Source organism: Aphelocoma coerulescens, chromosome 20 (assembly GCF_041296385.1).
Source record: "Aphelocoma coerulescens isolate FSJ_1873_10779 chromosome 20, UR_Acoe_1.0, whole genome shotgun sequence".
In the NCBI taxonomy this organism is placed as follows: Eukaryota; Metazoa; Chordata; class Aves; order Passeriformes; family Corvidae; genus Aphelocoma; species Aphelocoma coerulescens.
The window spans coordinates 7,066,400-7,085,661 of record NC_091033.1 but is presented as its reverse complement, the minus strand read 5'-3'; the positions used below and the strand labels follow the sequence as shown (position 1 = coordinate 7,085,661).

Below are 19,262 nucleotides of genomic sequence, written 5' to 3'. Positions count from 1 at the left end.
TAAGAGCAACACCAGCAGCTCAGCATCAAGGTCAGTAGCCCTTGGTGAGTGCCTGCTCCTCTGGTGCTGCCTGCACCCAGGAGCCAGGATCAGAAACGCCTTGAGATTCAATAATAAACAGTCAACAAGAATCACTGCTGCTCCACCAAAAAAAAAAAAACCAACAGCTTAGCAGTATTCAGCAATGGGTGAGATGATTAAAGATTAACCCCCCTGCCTCCTGCCTCCACCCCTCTGGGAGTATAGGCCTTGAGGCTCGGCAAATCCTTTCAGAGAAATATCTGAATTAAAAGACAACAGGTAGGGGACGCAGTGAAGGCAGAGGGAGGCAGGAGGGCCAATAGCCTGGGACAAGGGAATCGGTACAATCTGGCCCGTGTTTGCCGAGGATAATGCGCCTTTCCAAAGCCCTCATAGACATGGAGATGGCAGATTATAGCGCAGCGCTGGACCCGGCGTACACCACCCTGGAGTTTGAGAACATGCAGGTGCTGGCTATGGGCAATGGTAAGTCCCCTCTGTCTTCTCCCCTCTGCTGTGGTGGGATGACCTGGGGGCTGCAGGAAGAGAAGTCCCCGGGGTGGCCACAGAAATGCTCCGAGGGAGGGCAGGGGTGTCAGATGGGGAGCTCCCAGCAGTTCACTGGAAGGTTTCTGCTTCTCCCAGGGGAAAGTAGAGGGGGGAGAGCAGAGCTGTGTCTGGTACAGGTGGGATGGTGTCCTGCAGCCCAGAGCCCTTGGGAGCAGGCACACACCAGGAGCTGGGTGGAATGAGAGGTCCCCACCAGACATTCAGCCCAAGGAACGGGGCTGGGGCTGAACATGGTGAGGGTCTCCCACACCCCAGCCAAAAGTTTCTGAGTGAAGTGCTGTTGATGGTTCGCCAGACAGAAAACTGACCCTGTGTCTCCAGAGGCAAGAGCCAGTCCTGCTCCAGCAGGAGCTGGAGTTAGGTTTTCTTGGAGCAGAAAGGCATTTAGCACCTGGTAAGGGTGAAAATCACTATGAGAAGTGATTTAGGCACTGCTCTGCAGCTGCTGTGAGGCCACAGCCCTTCCCCGGCGCAGTGCTGGGGTGTGGGGTGGCATCCCATTTCCTGGCTCAGCCCTCAGTAGGAAGGACAAGGAGACCTTGAGAGGACAGACAAATGTTCCCATCCCTTCAGGAGGGTAGGATCACACCTAACCCTCCAGAATTCACAATGCTGGCCCACCCATTTGGGGACCAAAGAGTCTTGGTGATTAAATGCTCAGAGATAACAAGAGATTCCTCTCCAAGTCCCCCCTAAAGTCTCTCTAAATATGAGGTTAATGACTAAACAGAGCCACAGAAAGTGGCCCTCCGAGCCCTTTCCTCCCATGTGTTGTGTCACTGGGGCTGCTGGACACCCGTGTCCCAGAAGGGCTGTGCTGGTGGTGTGGACTCTTCCATCACAGCCTGTGTGGGTCTTCCCTGGGTTATGGCTTTGCTCTATCATGGATGTAACACTGTGGTGCCAAAGTGGCTCTGCTGTGCAGTAACCCCTGCCACTCTGGGTCCCAGCCCCTTCTCCACTCATGGGGGCTGGTCCTACCCATTCAGGTGCCTTGGGGCCAAAAGTTGCCCCCTTTGGCTCTGCTGATATCCATCTGGACACTCTGGGACAAGCCCAGACCTTTCTCCCTCTCCATGCCCCTCTCCTACCCAGCAAGCATCACAGGGGCTGTGATTTGCCCCCTCCCCAGACCCAGGGCTCCATGGGGCAGGGGGACAGGATGATCTCCTGTGACAAGATCCAGTGTGCTGTGGTACCCCAGGGGTGGATGAGTCAGCTGGGGCAGGCAGCACCAGCTCCTCTCCTCTCCTCCTGGGCCCAGCTCCAGGCCAGGGACAGGCCTTGCTTCCAGGGCTGTTTTGGCACTGCAGCAGTGCATGTGCAGGACACACCTCCGGCCGACCTCCACCTGCAGAACCTGGGCCTCTTTTTCTGGCCGAGGACCACATCAGAGCCCAGCCACTGCCCTGCACAGCTCTGCAGCTCCAGCCTCGGGGCAACTGCTCAGCAGGGACCAAGTTTGCCTCTTACAGGCAAAATGTGTGTTCAGACAGGCTCAGGGACCTCTTGAGCAGCTCCTGTCCTAACACAAGGCTCACCTGCGAGGTCTCAAAGTCAGATTTTTTTCTTTCCTCCATTTACCTTAACCCCAACCACTTCATTGCAGCAGCCAGAGCCCACATTTTTGGCACACATTTGGCAAAATAAACTTAATTGGAAAATTATCCATTAGGCAATATTTTCATTGTTGTTGACTATTAGACTGAGATGTTGCAATTTCTTTGATAAGAGTGCCAGTTTTTCCTGTTCTGTGTTCATCTGATTACAGCATGATAGATTGCTAAAAAGGGATTTATCTGGGCTGTCACAGAGACACAAGTAATGGGATTACAGGCAGATCAGCTCTTCTTCTCGCATCTAAGTCCTATGTTTAGCTGAAACTGGGAATTTGACTTTCCTTCTGGAGTGGCCTGCATCCAGCTGAGCCCTCAGGATATGTATGGAGGAAGGATGTTTTCAGAGGCAAGCTGTTCACAGGGCAAGAGACAGCCAGGATGGCCTTGGGAGAGCTCAGGGCTTTGGGAGTGGAGACAGGAGCTTAGCACTGGTATTGCTGTAGCTGTGTGACAGGGTGTGCCAGGCAAGGACACAGAGAGGAAGCAAACTGACTCAGAAAGAAATACAGGAGGAACACGAGGAGCTGGAAGGACAGAAAGGCAGGGAAATGAAAGATGCTGCCAGAGGTAGGGAAGGCTCAAGAATTCTTGTGCTCATTCACTGCTGGTTCTGTGCCAGTTACTCCTGCTGAGGGGTGGCATGAGCAGGATGGGCAGCACCTGGTGAAATACTCCTTTCTCTACAAAATAGAAGCTAAAAATGCAGCTCTGCCCCAGCCAGACTTGCCTTGGCCTCCCCAGCACCCACAGTTGGGGAGCCCAGCTGGGACCAGCCTTTCTGCTGGGTGCCAAGTAGGAGCAGTGGCTCTTCCAGGGTGAGCTTTAACTGAGTCCCTACCGAACCCAGAAATCAGAGGCCAATAGACTCAAGCATTAAAAATCCCAGCAGGTTTCTATGGCTTTGTAGATCCTGGGTATGACTTGTGACTGGCATTTCCACTGAGGAAGGGGGATGTGCTGATACAGAAAAATGTACATGGGAGGGGACAATTAGATCAACTGAATTAAGGGCTGATCCCTTCAGCCTTGAGGTTTGTTTGGCTTGCTGGAGGGGTTTAGTGTAGCCCCTGTATGGTTTTCAGCCTTTCAGATGTCCTTTCCTCCAGAGGCTGCTGCAATTCCTCATCCTCCAAAAAAAGCCCTGCATGTCCCAGTCTCCCTGGATCTGTAAGGACCACAAGACAAATCAATGTCCACTGTGATCATACCAGACTCTGCAAGATACCCAGCCTACAGGCTCCTCCATGCTAGAGTGCCACCTTTTCTTTCTTTAATCAGTCCTTCCTTGCATGGGTAGCATTTGCCCACATGAGTTTTCCAGCTGAAGTCATTTGAAGTTGTTATTTACCTAAAGTCTTGTTCTCCCAAAGAAGGGCTGTGCAGGCTGGAGCTCCGTGCTTGGAGAAGGGAATGGTCACCTCATCTGCTCAGGGCTGTCCTGGGCTCTTTTAGTGCTATAACACAAACATCTCCCTAACAAATCAGCTGCTCACCCTGAGCTGTAATACCTCAGCTTTAACTCTGCATCAGCTTTTTCTCTGGCCACACTACTGCAGCCCAAAGTGTCTGCAAATCCCTGAGGAATTTTGGCTCTGCCCTGTGTCTCCTGCAAATGGGCTTCCACTTTATCTGAAGGCATTGCTGCAGCCAGGCCTTTGGGAAGGAGGGTCTCACCATGCAATACAGGAGGTTTTAGTGCACTCCAAATGCAATTACTTAAGCACTCAGAGCACCCACTTCTCCTTACACACCCCTCTGACTGGCCACACAGCCAGGCTGCAGCCGCCTGGTTTCTCCAAAAATCTCTCACTGGTAGCTGAGTTAGGAAACGTTGGCTGGCTGTCTCACTGTCTCCTTCTTACTGTGTCCTTCCCCAACCAGACACGTCTCCGTCAGAAGCAGCCAACCTCAACTCTTCCAGCAGCATCGGGGTGAGCGCGCTGTGCGCCATTTGTGGGGACCGCGCCACGGGGAAGCACTATGGGGCTTCCAGCTGCGATGGCTGCAAAGGCTTCTTCAGGAGGAGCGTCCGGAAGAACCACATGTACTCCTGCAGGTAAGGACAGAGGGCACAGACACCTGTGGCTCCGACAGAACAGCCCCTTGCAGCTCAATGGCAAAGCCCTCAAAGTGCTGTGGCATGGCCTTCCATCCTCCCTGCATCCTCCTGCACTCTTCCTGACCTCAGCTCTCACCTGGGAGGGGTCAGTGACCACTCTGACTTTGGGACTGCCCTCCACTGAACACTGGGTAAAGACCCTGAGAGGTCTTGCCCCATACTTTAGGGGCCAAGCAGATGTTCTTGCAAATGGCTATGGCCAACCATGGACATGGCCAGCAAGCAGCAGGGGAGAAGCCCTGTTTCAGGGACTTAGCACCTTGCTACTCAGTGCTCTGAGTGCAGCACACACCTTGCCCACTCCCTGGGGACAATCCTTCTCCATCATGAGATGGAAGTGTGCCTGCTATCCAGCTAAAATGCTGTCACTGCCTGTTACATGATGCAAGAACACCTGAGGAGCACCATAATGTGCACTCTTCTGAGGATGAGGCACTCGTGTTGCTCCTGAAGCTCATGCACTGCACCTCCTGCCATTGGTGGTAGCCCATGGCTCTCCTGTGCCATCAGCCCCTGTGGCCTGCTTGCTGCTGGCTTTGAGCAACCCACACGTAGAGAGTCACAGAGGAAAATGAAGAATCCTCAGTACAGTGTCTAAATCCCATGGGCTTTTTGAGTCAGTTACTCCTGATGGCCTGACAGCCACTTGGAGAGCATGAAGAGCAACATGACTAAAATCTGAGTGACAGAAGGAAGCCTGAGGTTTATGAGTGCCTGTGAAGCACATCATCATTTGCACCCCAGGGTTATTTAAGCTGGCTGCCCAGGGAGCCCCCTTGCCACAACTCCATCAGAAAAGCCAAGGTGCCCAGTTTTTGGAGGCTGAGGCTTTTATATGCAGAAATATTTAAAAAGCTGCTTTCAGGCATCCATTTGGGAAAACCACAGCTTGGGGGCTTTAAAAAGCACAGCAGAAGGAAGCCTTTTCAAAAGCTACAGAATCGAGGATGGCTGGGAGCCCTTTTCCAGCTCTGTACTCCTTTGTCTTTACTCTGCAAGCTGGATCATCCTGCTGTAAATTAGAGCAAATTTGCAAGTGAAATTCATGCTGCGAGTGGCCACCAGGGTCATGAATCACACACATGGGAGATCAGTGTTTTCCTCACCATGTGCAGAGGATTTGGTGACACAAGCTTGGAGGGAAGGAGCTGGTTGCTTCCCAAGTCCTCCCTGAAGTGCAAGTGGCAACAGAGCAGTTTGCACCCCAGCGATGCTGTCCAGAGGTCAGAGCCAACCTGTGAGAATCCCAGACACTGCCCTGGAAAGATGCAGGGACTTAAACTGACTTCTTAATCTCACAATTCGGCTACTACAACCTTCTACCTCTTCTTTAAATTTAGAATAAAGACATTCTTCCTCCAATCTACTGGGATCTAATTTACAACAGCAGCTTCCAAGTTGGTTCTGACCCTCCTAGATGACACTTTTAACTTCCTGGGGCTTGTTAGTCCTCCACACACATCCCAGCCCTATTGGTTACTGAGAAAGACCAGCAGCCTGGGCTCCTGCATGTGACTCAGCTCTAGTCTGTCCTTATTGAACATGCAGAGGTAGAGGGGAGGGCTGAGATGTTCAGTGCAAAAAAAGAAACCACAGGCTAGAACAAGAGTGGAAAAATCACAGACTGGGGCTCCTTTCTCAGGGTGAGCCTCTGGGAACCTGCTTTGAGCATGTCTTGGAGCTCAGGGCTCTGTCTTGTCCTGCCTTCAGGCTCAGTCTTGCTGCTCCTCACACCTTTCTTTTTTCCCAGGTTTAACAGGCAGTGTGTGGTAGACAAAGACAAAAGAAACCAGTGCCGGTATTGCAGGCTTAAGAAGTGCTTCCGAGCAGGAATGAAGAAGGAAGGTGGGTGACGATGTGGCTTTCCCCCAGCAGCAGTCACTCACGCTGGCTGCGTATGTTGAGGAAGCTCTTGCAGCCCAAGGCTGGTCCCAGCCAGGTGCACACTTGCCCAGCCACCTTAGCCCCGTTTTCCCTCCACAGTACTCTCCTAGGCACAGATCCTGACCCCCACCACAGGGGGATTTAGGGAGAGGCCATGCCTGTATCTCAGAACTGCCCGTGCTTGCGCACACAAATCACACCCAGGGTTCTTCAGCTCAGTCTTGCCCACACTGACACACACATCACCTGGGCTCCTACATAGCCAGTCCATTGGAGGGGGTTTGGGAATGCTTCTCCACATCACTGAGGAGCTCCAAAGAAGGTCTGGAAATTTGGAAACACTTTGGTAAAACTGCTCCAAGTGCTGTTGTCCCAGAGTTATCACAAAATCCACATCTGGATGGATGAGTCCAGCAAAGGTCCCACTGACAGTTTGCACCTTTGTCTTCCTAATAGATATATAGGTTCTTGCTGACCCTCTGCAGAGAGTTTAGTTTCGTTTCAGCCACAGCAGAAAGGATCCACAGCAAAGTGGAGCATTTTTGCTATTTAACTCAGTATGAAAAGAGTAGAAATATCCCTGCATGGCCCATGCTCAACCCCCCAGCTTCCCTACCGCCCTGTCTCTGCAGCCCTTACAAGTCCCCATGGCAGGATTCTCCCCTTGTTTAGCCCTGCTTCTCATGAGTGGTAGGAAATCCACTGCTGGTGACCCTGTTGGTGGAGGGACAAACTGCCAGGAGCAGAGCAGCTGCCCAGCATCCCGCAGAGCTCACCCCAGTGATGTCTGCAAAGGGACAACTGGGAGGCTTGTTCCATGTTGTTCCATGCAGGGAAATTAAACCCTGTGCTCCTCCCAGTTCACACCGCCTCAAGGAGAAACGCTGGAGTAAAAGGGTCCTTGAAGACAGCAGGGAAGTACCAGTGGTACCTGGGTGGCTGCAGGAAGACCTCTGAGCAGGAACATTTATTCCCTGTAAAAGGGGATAAGGCATCTCAAGCGACTTCTCTTGACTTTTCCTGAAGAATATAGGAATCCTCCTCTCCAAGCAGCGTCCGCTCATCCCCTGCCCAGAGCCATGCTGTTGTCTGTTAATATTCAATAGAAGTTACATTAGGTGCATGACCAGCTAATACTGAGCAAACATTTGGAAAACATCATGGCGTGACTGAACTCGGGGGCCTGCTACTGATAACAAGCGGCATAACCTTGAGAGCTCCTATTTACAGCCGCTGACTTCAGGGCTTTTCTCCTGGCCCAGCCTCATTATTGCTTTTTATCAGGCGGATTTATACATCGAGAACGTATCAATCCAGAGAGCCACCAGCCTAAGGCAGGGACTGTGCTGCTTCCCCTGCCAGGGATCAATAGCTTATTTGAGCAGATGGCTTTGAGTGGCATGGCCAGGGTGAGTTACAGCCGGCCCAGGCCTCGTGACAGACAGAGCAGGCAAATCCTCCCCTCAAAGCCCAGGCCCTCAAGACTAGACCAAACAGGGAGGCACGCTGGGGTCAAACCTGTCCTGGGATGCTTTTGCAATAAGGTCTGGGAGAGCTCTTTTGCTCTGGATGGATAAGCAGGAGCAGTTCTGCACTTCCTTCCTTATTGTAGCTTAGACAGAAGTTTTCCAACTACACCAACCCAGTGCAACAGCTTCCTGAATGGAGCTCACAGGAGTCATGTGGGCAAGGAAACCTTGCAGATACTCCTCCATCTCACACATCAGCTTTGGGCTGTATACATCAGCATTGCCATTGTTTCAGACCTCATATCATGAAATCAAAAAGCTCAGATCCTTTGACAGGAAATTTTCCCCACTGAACTCTACAGGTGTTTGGGTTTTGAATTGACCTCATCCCAGGAAAGTCTAATAAAGCAAATAAGAAATCAGAACCACTAGATGTAGTCAGCTCTCGCTGGCATCCCATCACAAACCAGACACAGCTGCACCTCCACCCTGCCTGGCAGGGAAGCTGGGAAACTGCAGCTAAGGAAGGGGAACGCCAAAAGTCTGTGCTAGTTTTCGGTGTGCGTTGCCATGAACGACCTGCAGCTCAGCCAAAATCCTCTCTTGCAGCTGTACAAAATGAACGGGACCGAATCAGTACCCGCCGATCAAGTTATGAGGACAGCAGCTTGCCCTCCATCAATGCCCTCCTGCACGCAGAAGCCCTGGCACAGCAGGTACCTCTTCTTTAGCAAATACAAAAGCATCAGGCACTACCTGGCTGGTAGAGCCAGCTGAGTATTTAATAGCTGAGTCTTCAAATTATCATCTAAGTGGCTTATCTGCCAACTCAATGCTGATTTTTCAAAAATCTTTTGTTACCTGAAACCATTCCTTTAAATCTCCTTAGTCCAGAACTCAGTTGTAACAATATGCAGTGATTTGTTCTGCTTTAACAGGACACAGGAAGGCTGGAGAGCAGGACAGAAGAAAATAGGGTAGAATCATTGCAATCCAAACAGCTGTGGCTGCCTAAGCCCACGAGGGGCTGGCCTTGTATGAGCAGCCTCCCTTCCCTATGGGCTGTTAGGAACCTTGGATTCCTGCACAGTTTCACGAGGAATTGGTTTCCTGCTTGTTTTATGCAGATATCTTTTCCAGTGCTTGCTTGAAATTCCCTGTTTCCACTAGCACACTGCCAAGATTCATTTCCTAGAGCGTTCACCTTGAAAAGATGACTCTGATTTAAGAGACTGAATACTGCAAATGGTGTACACAGCTCAGCGCTCTCTGGGAGGACACAGGACAGGATGGGCATGCACAGTCTGCAGGGAGGGTTTGTCTGTGAGAACAAGTGATGAGGATGGAGTTGTCCTGGAGGCAAGAGCTGCCACTCTTCATGGGAGCTGGGGAGAACAGCACTCTGTGTCCTGGGGAAGATGAACAGGGGGTTGAGTTGGCAGTCCTTGCTGCTTCAAGGGTCACACTACCCTGAAGGCTGCCCTGGGAGATGCTCCAGGACAGGATGTGCTGTGCTCTGGGCTCCACATTAGGCTCAGGCTGTATGGTCCACTTCCCCATGGAGGGGATATTTCAGAAGGGCCAAGGGCCAATCTTGTACACAAAAAGCATATCCAATCTCATCCCACATCTCAACTTGTCCTATGCAGGCCCTAATATATTTATATACCCTATAAAAATAAGATTGGTGCTGCTCCCAGAGGTGTGAGATAATGGGGTCTCGAGTCACCAAATGTACAAGAGAAGGACATTTCCGGGGCTCAGAGTCCTGCAGTGCCATCACATGTAAGCAGGGTCTGCTGATAAAAACCACAACCATTGACAAATCTAGGGGAGCTTCTGCTCTCCCACAGAGCACAGAGCGACTCATTAAACAAGGCAGGCTCCAGCACGGTAATTGGTAACTTTTATGTGCCTGGCTAATTAGAACAAGATACTGCTGAGGAGCTGCTTTCTCCAAGATCTAGGGTCACTCACTCAGAGGTCTTTATTTATTTGCTAAGCCTTCCGGGCCCTCTGATTAGGGTAATACATGGTGAGATTTTTACAATCTTATTTATTCAATAATAGCTGGTGAGCTGGAAAGCCTCCAGGTAATGCAACCTGAAAAAAAATGTAAAAAAAATGCAGGTGGCATTTGAATTCCATTTCCCTGGGGAGGCTGGCAGGGTCCAAGTTGAAAATGCTGGCAGGAATAGGACAGGAAGAGCTGATGCTGTACAAGAGCACAGAGGGCAGGCAGAGGGCAGTGATGGGGTTGAGTTAATTGCTTACAGAAGCATGAGGATAAAGTAGTGACTAAGGGCAAATTTTTAGATGACCTGGGTGAGCAGCTATGCATGAGAGCCAGGGAGGAGGTTGGGTGCCTGGTTTGGGGGGCATGTTCTGTCCAACTGTGTGATAGTACTTGCAGAGTTGTCAGGCTTGTCCTTTGCAAATGAAATGGGCCCAGTTGCAATCACAAATAATTTGCCATTATGTGGTCACAAATGTGGCTTGTATTGTGGGCATGTTTGCACTTGCCCAGGTTTGCCAAAAGGACCTAAAAGCCAGTGGGAGGTGGGAGACTGTTATCTTTAAAGTCTGTCTTTAGCTATTCAAAGTGGATGATGTCAAATACTAATGACCTGGTGCTCACAGAAAGCAATGCCAGACCTGGAAAGCTGCGGCCTGGTGGGCTCATGATGACTCAGGAGTGGGGCAGAGCCTGCTTGCCTCCCGTGGAAAGCAGACACAGCAGCTCTGGCCAAGCACTGGCTCTGGAGCAGGGTGGAAGGGGGAACAGTTCTCTGCACTTTGGTGGGACCAAGTAGCTTGTGCAGCAGCAGTGGGTGGACACGTCCTTTCTACTGGTGAGGCCGACTGCCATGCCAGTCCCTCTGTTCCCTCCTGGATCTTGACTGAGCACATTTGTTCAGTGGGAGGAAGATCCTGGCTTTAGGAATGTTTCTTCTGTGCTTTCCAGTCTATTCAGGGAATTACAGTTTACCAAGATGATCCACAGCCTCTGCTCTGCAGCATTTCATGTTCACAGATCCCCAGGCTGATCTCAGTTTAAATGAGTCTTGCTGGGTCACCTATTCTGGTAGCTGGGTTTGTGCAACAGAAAAAAGTAATTGTCGATTCTGGAGTCTGCATCAACACGACCCATGGGCTGGGGATTTTCCTGTCTGTGTTTCCTGTGTGGCACTGCCAGCTGAAGGGTCTCTTCTCTCCTTCCAGATATCATCCCCAGTTCCTGTGATCAACGGAGACATCCGAGGGAAAAAGATTGCTAATATTTCTGATGTGTGTGAGTCCATGAAGCAGCAGCTGCTGGTGCTGGTGGAGTGGGCCAAGTACATCCCCCCCTTCTGTGAGCTGCCCCTGGATGACCAGGCAAGTCCCCCCATCCACCCCACCTCGCTCTGCCCTGGCAAAGGCAGTGGGGAGCCAGAGCCAGCTGAGACCTTCAAAGAAAATGCTCATTGTGCACTCTGTTATCCTGGCTGCTGCAGCTGATTGGGAACAGCATCCATACAATGCCAGCACAGGCCAGGCATCCATACAATGCCAGCATGGGCCACTTGCATGTGCTGCTAATCAGCCGATGAGCACAGCCAGATAACACTGAGCTCGAATTAGGTCCCATATCAGATGAGCATTTTGGGGTCAGCCAGTCATTTATTAATTATAGATTACGCAGCACTTTGAAAGCCTGAAGTGCTATACAAATGCTTGGAGTAATCAGAATTAGCATGACAGATTTCTGGCCTAAGGTCTGCCCAAAACTTAAAATCTGCCTGTTTCTTGCTGCTTCCCACCTGGGAATATGTTTGTATCCATGCTCCCAGCGTGGAATTTTGAAGCTAAACACTAGTTTGCTCCCAAGGCAGTAGAAAATCTTTATCCAGGATTAAAAAGCAAGCATATATTTGCATTTAACAGAAATTACTAACATGACATTTGTGGGTTCCCTAACGAAGATAAGCACGGTGGGTTTGGTGTCCTCTGTAGAACTGCACTGCAGGATCTCAGGCAGGAAATGCCTCCTGTGTAAGTCTAAATTTCAGAGGTCTGCAGCAGGTGTGGAAGGACGTGATATGTGCCCAGCCTTGACCAGCACGTGTGGCTGTGATAGCACTTCTGGCAGGGCCAGCACAGGTCCTGCCACAGGTAGGAAGGTATTTCCAATCTGCCCAGGGTACAGTCACAAATCCAGCATGTGTTCTCTACAGCTAGGACCAGTCTCCAGCCCTATTGGCCTAGGGGTAATTTTTATATAATGAAGAAAAAGGATATCCAATTGAGAGAATCCAGCTGATCAAAACCCCCTAAATCCTAAATGTGAGCTCTTTAGTAACCACCCAGTAGCATCCAGAGCTCTGGGGAATTCAGTGCTCTTAAAATGGGAGCATGTTTCCTTCTTTTCTATTCTATTTGCAAGTACAAAATTGTTTTAAATTATAAGAAATCTGTTAAATTGCTAAGGAAAATACAATTTATAAATTAGTGAAACCAAAATGGACTCCAATGGGAAATGCCATTTACACAGCAAACAGCCCAGCTGCAGCCCAGCACAGCCCTGGGGCAGCTCTGCACAACCCATCACATCCTTGTGCCATTTGGAACAGAGGCCCTAAACCTGGCCAATAACTCTGCAAACTACAGCAACTTCCACATGAGCTCATTTTACAACCATGGGGCTGCAAAATTCCTCAAAAGAGAAAACAAAACCTAAAGATGACACAGTCTCAACCCTGCCTTCCCACAAGGGAGAGGCTGCTCCACAGGCATGAAATAGATCTTTTGTAGAAAAGATCATACCCAACCCCTCATTCTCCTTCTGCACTAAAATGTCAAAATTACCATGTTTGGTGGGGCAAAGCCATTTCATCTCAAAGTTCAAGTTCAGCTTCATTGTGTTACAACTGTCTATTTATCCTAGCTCACAAATGATGTGAAATGATGTATCTCAGGTTCATCACTGCAAGAACGAATATCAAATGAGATGGTTTTGCCTTGTTGAAATAATTGACTTTAACCCTGCTCAAACAAGCAAATTTTATGGACACAAAAAAGGTGGTTACAAACTGAACCTTCTTGAATTTGAAGTAGGCAGGAAATTTCTAGGTGAGAGCTTCACTCCCCCCTGAGACTTGCAGTTTTCTCCTTGTCGAAGTTTCATCAGGTAGGAAAGCTCAGTTTTGTGCAGCTCTGGTCATTCCAAGCAGCTCAGCTAACATATCCACCCATGTTTGGACAGCGATAGAGAGAGGCTAGATTTTGGCGTCTAGATAAAGATTCCCCAGTATCAGTCTTTTTGCAAGGATCTCCACTCTGTTGGTTTTGCATAACCTTTTTTACCATCTGCAAAAAAAAAAACAAACCACATCCCTCTCCTAGACATCAGCATCTTTCCTAACCAGAGCTCTCTTCTGTGGGTGATACATTCTCCTGGCATTTCTGGTAGGGTAAGACTTCTCTTGGCTTTGTCAGATGCTGAGGATAACACACCAGAAAAGGGGACCATTCCCATCAGGACATACTTTTCAGCATTTCTCTATTAATGTTTAATGATTGTTTTCTCCAGCAGAAGCTCCTGGCTGGACATTAAGAAGCCTCTGTGTCAGGATGTCCAATCGTTAACTTCTCTTTCTGCCTAAATCTCTGAAATTTTTAACTGAAGGAGGGCAAAAGATTCAGAACATTCTCAGGAGCCACTGGAGGGTGTAAAGTGAAACACTTCAATCATTAACATCAGGGGAGAAAAACATCCCTTTGGCTTCCCTGTCCCCAATTCCTGTGGCTGTGGAGGGGATGAATGGCCAGGGGGTGACCCCACCAGCCAGCTGGACATGGGTCCCCATTGAGTGTGATTTCAGTGGGAGGTGGGCACAGCCCAGAGGGACAGCAGCTGTCCAACAGCAGGGGATTGTACTTCTCCCCACTTCCCAGGATGGAGTGTGGTCCCTGGTTCTGCACTTGGTAGGAGCTGTCTGCGAACAGCCCACTGTGAACATGTCCCACACTGGTGTGAGGTCCTGGGACAGTCTAGGATGGTCTTGCTCATGATGTGTGTCCTGAATATGGGATATTTCAGGTGCTGTCTACTGTCTGCTGGTTCTGCTGGATTTATAACTGGTTTAGACCATTTTTTGATCTCTTCCTCTGCCTGTAACTGAAGAGGGGCCCTCACTCCCCATCCCTGAGTGCAGTACAGGAATGCTGAGCTTTCCCTCTTGCTTACATGAAATCAGAGCTTTGTCTCAGTCTCTGCATCACCCACATAACTTTTCCCTGCCCTTGCAGGTGGCACTGCTACGTGCACATGCAGGGGAGCATCTGTTACTGGGAGCTGCCAAGAGGTCCATGGTGTTCAAGGATGTCTTGCTGCTAGGTAAAAACTGCACTTCTGCTCCCAGCCCATCTGCTTCTGTGACGCTTCCCTGGTGGGGTGAAGGAGAGGGTGGTTCAGTGTTTGTGGATACCCTTTTTGCAGGACGGTGGCTTGAGCTGTTCTGTACTTTAGCAAGCGCAGCACAGCCTTTGAGTGCAGCTAGGCCTGGCTGACATTGACATCAAGGCCACAACATGTGGCAAAGTTGGGGACTGTGAACGTTCATGGTGCACCCCGAGGTTTGTGTAAGCAGGCTGTGGCGGGATTGAGAAAAAAGTTCTCACTCCTTGGTCAGCTCTTCCTCACTTGGGTGGCTCCTGTGTAATGAGAAGCTGCTCTGAAAATACCGATCAGAATTTCTGGTGTTCTGAGACAGGGTAGGGGCAAAGGAGGAACTTCTTAATTCCTCCACCCCCAAAATTATCTCAGCATTAGTTACCTGCATTTTGAACTCCTTGTCACCCTGGATAAGTCCTGAGCAATGACAAGGTGATGGTCTCTGTGCTGCTTGTCTGAAGGAAATGATCACATCATCCCACGGAACTGCCCCGAGCTGGTGGAGGTGAACCGTGTGGCCATCCGCATCCTGGACGAGCTGGTCCTCCCCTTCCAGGAGCTGCAGATAGATGACAATGAATATGCCTGCTTGAAAGCCATCATCTTCTTTGACCCAGGTATGCCCCAGCTCGGTGAGGGGTTACCATTCAGAGGGGACTAGTCTGGGTTATGCTGACTAACACTGGTTCTGAGTGGTAGAAATGCTGCCTGGTCTCCTCTCTGGGCCAAACTGTTCTTAGAGGGAGGGGAGAAGTCAGTCTAAGAAGAGAAAAATTGTCCATCACAGCAGACGATGGGGAATCAGAGGCAGCTCACCTCAGGCTGTGCCCAGACTTCATGCTGTCACTGACAGGCAGCTCCCAGGGGAGCAGCCTGGAGAGTTTGCTGTGTGGGTTGTTGCAGATGCCAAGGGACTGAGCGACCCGTCCAAGATCAAGCGGATGCGGTACCAGGTGCAGGTGAGCCTGGAGGATTACATCAACGACCGCCAGTACGACTCGCGGGGCCGCTTCGGGGAGCTGCTGCTGCTGCTGCCCGTGCTGCAGAGCATCACCTGGCAGATGATAGAGCAGATCCAGTTCGTCAAGCTCTTTGGCATGGCTAAGATTGACAACCTGCTGCAGGAGATGCTGCTGGGAGGTGAGTACTTGAGGGTCTGACAAGAGGCCTCTCAGTGTTCCCTGATTATTGTCCCCTGGAGAACCTCCTTAGTCATTGCTGCCTATCTGGAAAAGTTAGAGACAGCCAGTCTGCAGGTCAGCCCTTAACTCACACAAAATCATCTCCCCTGTCCTTGACAGGGGTAACCAAGGGTCCTCTATCTCTCCTCACCTAAACAGATGCATTAGCTATGCCTCTATTTACAGGGGCATCCCCAGCCCTCTGCACATGGACAAGCTTTTCTGTGCACTCCCCAGACTCCTACCAGGCAGCCATTTCACCAATCCTCCTCTGTCAGAAGGGACTCATCAAAACAAAAAGGTCTTAAAGCTCAGGTTGAAAGAATGTGCCAGATTTTCTAGTGGGATCATCCAATGGGACAAAACAAAATGAAAAGTTCCCACTGTGCTATTCTTTACATGGAGGTGTGACTCAGGAGTATAATCCTGCATAAGAGGACATGCAGGCAGCAGGCAGGGGTTAGTTAGCTCAAGGCATCCATAGAGAAAAAAGGGAAGGGTGTGCTCTAGTCACCTCTGTACAAGCAGGTCATGCACAAAGCCTTGGACACTTGGGTGCAGTGGGTCTGCCCATCCTAACTGTCTCCTGCCATTGTGGCAATTAATGTCTTATCCATGTTCTTAGGCTCATCAAGTGAAACGCCGCACGCCCACCACCCCCTGCACCCTCATCTGATCCAGGAGAACCTGGGAACAAACGTCATTGTGGCCAACACAATGCCTCCTCAGATGCACAACGGGCAGATGTGTGAGTATATCCAGAGAGACAGAGCTCCCAGGAGAAACCAGGAGCTTTTCAGTGTGCATGTGGAGGTAGTTTCTACCTTGCACAGAAATTTGCAAGCAAGACAAAGTTTCTGGTAATGAGCGTGTGAGAAATTCCTATGCAGAAAGGAGGGAAAGACAAACAGAGAGGTGGGTTAGATTAGATTAGGTCAGACTAACTGATTCAACAAGATAGTCCTTAGCAGACAGTAACTTTTACACAGCCCTTAAGGGATGAATGATCCCATCCAGAGCTTAGTGAAATCAGTGGAAAGGCTCCCTTCCCTTGAGTGGTTCAGACACACCTCAGTTTGTCCTCTGCAAAAACACAGGAGAATCTGGCCCACCACATGGGGCCACTACTGGGGACCTTGTGCTGAGATGACCTTGGCTGACCAAAAATGTGGTCAGTCCAGGCCAAAACGTCAGCAGCTCTCCTCATTTGATATTGGTTATTGTGGTTCTCCTGGGGCATCAAACCATGCCTGAGTGTCTGGGCTGCCCTACAGCAAACACACAAGCCCTTAAGAGCTTCTGCTGTGCTGACACCTTCACCCTGCACGACTGAGGACAGATCTCAGTGCTGTCAGGTTTGTGAGGCCCTCTTCTAATTTGGTTTCTCCCTCTTCAGCTACCCCAGAAACTCCACAGCCTTCTCCACCCGCGAGCTCAGGACCAGAGCAGTACAAGCTGCTCCCTGGAGCCATTGCCACCGTGGCAAAGCAGCCCACCTCCATCCCACAGCCTGCCATCACCAAACAGGAGGTCATCTAGCAGCCCACACACCACCTTTGGAAGAGCGTGTGGGAGAAAAGCCTGAACTGACTCTGCCACTGTGAAAAGAGAAGCCACCCAGAGGTCCCTGGGCATGAACACATGGACTTGCTTATTGGACTGACCACCACCAGAAGCTGTCTTCCTGCAGCTACAGACAGCATGTGCCATGGGCAGCCCCGAGTCCCAGAACTGCCTTGCTGAAACCCTCAGTCCTTGTAAGGAGAGACAGATTCCTGCCTCCCTCTGTGGGGAGGTCACAGTGACTGGCTGGGGATGGGCTGTTGCCCCACTGCCGCCTCAGTGCTGGTTCAGCACACACCAGACCCTGCGAACAAGCAATTCCCTGTGCATTGGGAGTGGAGGGCTTCCCTCCCACGGCCGTGCCAGCCCCCCTGACAGTCCCCAGTCCAGGCAGACTTGGTGGAGGTGGAAGCTCCCCCAGGAGCATCACAGCAGGTGAAGCACATGGGGTTTGCCCAGGCAGCACTGGCAGAACTGCTCCTTAGCCTTGGCTAGTCCCAGATCTTTGTGTGGTGTCACCCTCCAGCACACTAAGCCCCCCAGCAAGGTCTAACAAATCTTTTCAGCTGATGCTGGGGCAAAGTTTGGCCCGCCAAGATACTCCACTGCCTTTTGAAGGGTTTTGTTATTTCTGTGCCATGCCTGCCCTCTCACCACAATGCTCAGAGAGGCAACCACTGCCAAGCTCTTCCCTTGCACCACTCACTGCCTCCTGGGAATTTGAAGGACCACGGGATTCCAGAGATTTCCACTAATGGGATGGGGTGACCCCTTTACAGGCTGGCAACACTGCCCAGAATATCACTGGCCCAACTACTGCTACTCAGCAGTCAAAAGAAGACCACTGGATGCCAATTTGGGAGGAAGTGGGGGAAAGATGTAGGAAGGGGAGAGACCTATGAGGGTGAGAAGAGCTTGAGCCTCACAGATTGGAACAAGTTCTTGGGCTTCCCAACTGCTGAGAGCATTGGGACCCAGGATCTCAGTTCAGACCCAGCTTTAATGCTAGGATATGCCATACAATCTACTTCTCCAGTGCAGTGCCACTCCTTCAGCTTAGAGTGAGTGGCTGGTAACAGATTTATAGGTCTTCCTAACATGATAAGAATTCGTTATTACTCCTTCAGACCTCAGAGTGTTTGAGAGCACCAACTTCAAAAATTCAATTCTTGGAGTCCTGCAGAGAAAAGCGACAGAGGTCAAGCAATAACCCTGTCTCACCCAAGCCCCTTGTGTCTGCCCCAGCCTTGGGTCTGCCCACCCTGCTCTGCTCCCTCCTGTCCCTGTTTCTCTGTGCCTGCCTGTGCCAAAACCCTGCAGATCTGACCTTTGGTTTACAGCTGGAATCAGGAAAGGAGCCCTCCTGCACCCAGCCCCTGCTTCTCCAGGTGCCAGCAGGGCTGGAGCGCCCAGAGCCCTGCACCACTGCAGGCCTGAGTCATTTCTGGCCTCTTGGGAGGATGAGGGTGGTGGAACCACCTGCCAAGAGGTCTCTGGTGGGGACAAATCTGAGCCAGCTCAGCCAGAGGAGCTGCAGGTCTGTCCCTTGATTTCCAATGCAAAAATGAAACACCTCGTGCTGGCGGTGTCAGAGGTATTGTATGGTCTCAATGCTGGTGGCATCGTACCAAGTAATTTATTGCAATGATGAATCCAATCATTTTCTGTAAATTATTTTGTAAATCACATTGATTATTTATAATTGGGAGATTAAATGAAAAAAAACCCCAACCCTGTAATAACCAGGCTGTCTTTTCCAACTGCAGCAACCTTTTTTCCTGTATGTAGACATACCTTGTGGGGAATCCTTTTTGGTCCATTTGCACCAAGTATTCCTCGATATTGTACATTAATTTTTTCTGGTTTCTGCCTTCCAATGGAAACAGAAGAATATTTCTTCACAAGAGTTTGTATTCATTAAAAAAAAAAAAAGAAAAATAAAGAAAAATAAATGCAAAAATATTTTCTAACTTTTCCCAGACAGATGGATTTCTTTCTTCTGGGAGGATTTATTTCAAGTCGAGGGGCTAACCTCCCTGTTGCTCTGAGCACAAAGCATATGTGTATAGACAAAAAAAGCCCAAACCAGTGTTTGATGCTGTTGCCAGCTGTCACTATTTCCTGGCAAGCCCAGTGCTAGCTGGTGTCTGTCCTGAAGCCACGTGTGCTGGAATCATAAGACTGAATGACAATCCCAATTTTCATTAAAAGAAAAACAAACATGAAGAATAAATATTTGCTTCCATGATTCCAGGGAGCTTAAAGGCTTGAAGTAACCACATTCTGAAAGCCAAGCAAAGGATACTAAAATGTTATTCACATTTCAAACATGTTCATTTTTATGTCCCTCTTGTATTTCAAAGGTAATTTCTGAGCAGTTTGGGGTGGGTGATTGTGCTT

At 50.0% G+C, this 19,262-nt stretch overlaps 1 protein-coding gene across 1 annotated transcript; it reads left to right on the top strand.

Moving 5' to 3' along the window:
• Nucleotides 1-262: 262 nt before the first annotated feature.
• On the top strand, nucleotides 263-18,841 carry HNF4A (hepatocyte nuclear factor 4 alpha). The gene is made up of 10 exons (XM_069034086.1): nucleotides 263-507; nucleotides 4,092-4,266; nucleotides 6,080-6,174; nucleotides 8,292-8,398; nucleotides 10,905-11,060; nucleotides 13,974-14,061; nucleotides 14,580-14,735; nucleotides 15,022-15,258; nucleotides 15,925-16,047; nucleotides 16,696-18,841. Exons 1-10 carry the CDS (start codon nucleotides 393-395, stop codon nucleotides 16,836-16,838), a joined length of 1,395 nt encoding a protein of 464 aa, XP_068890187.1. The 5' UTR covers nucleotides 263-392; the 3' UTR covers nucleotides 16,839-18,841.
• Nucleotides 18,842-19,262: the final 421 nt, after the last annotated feature.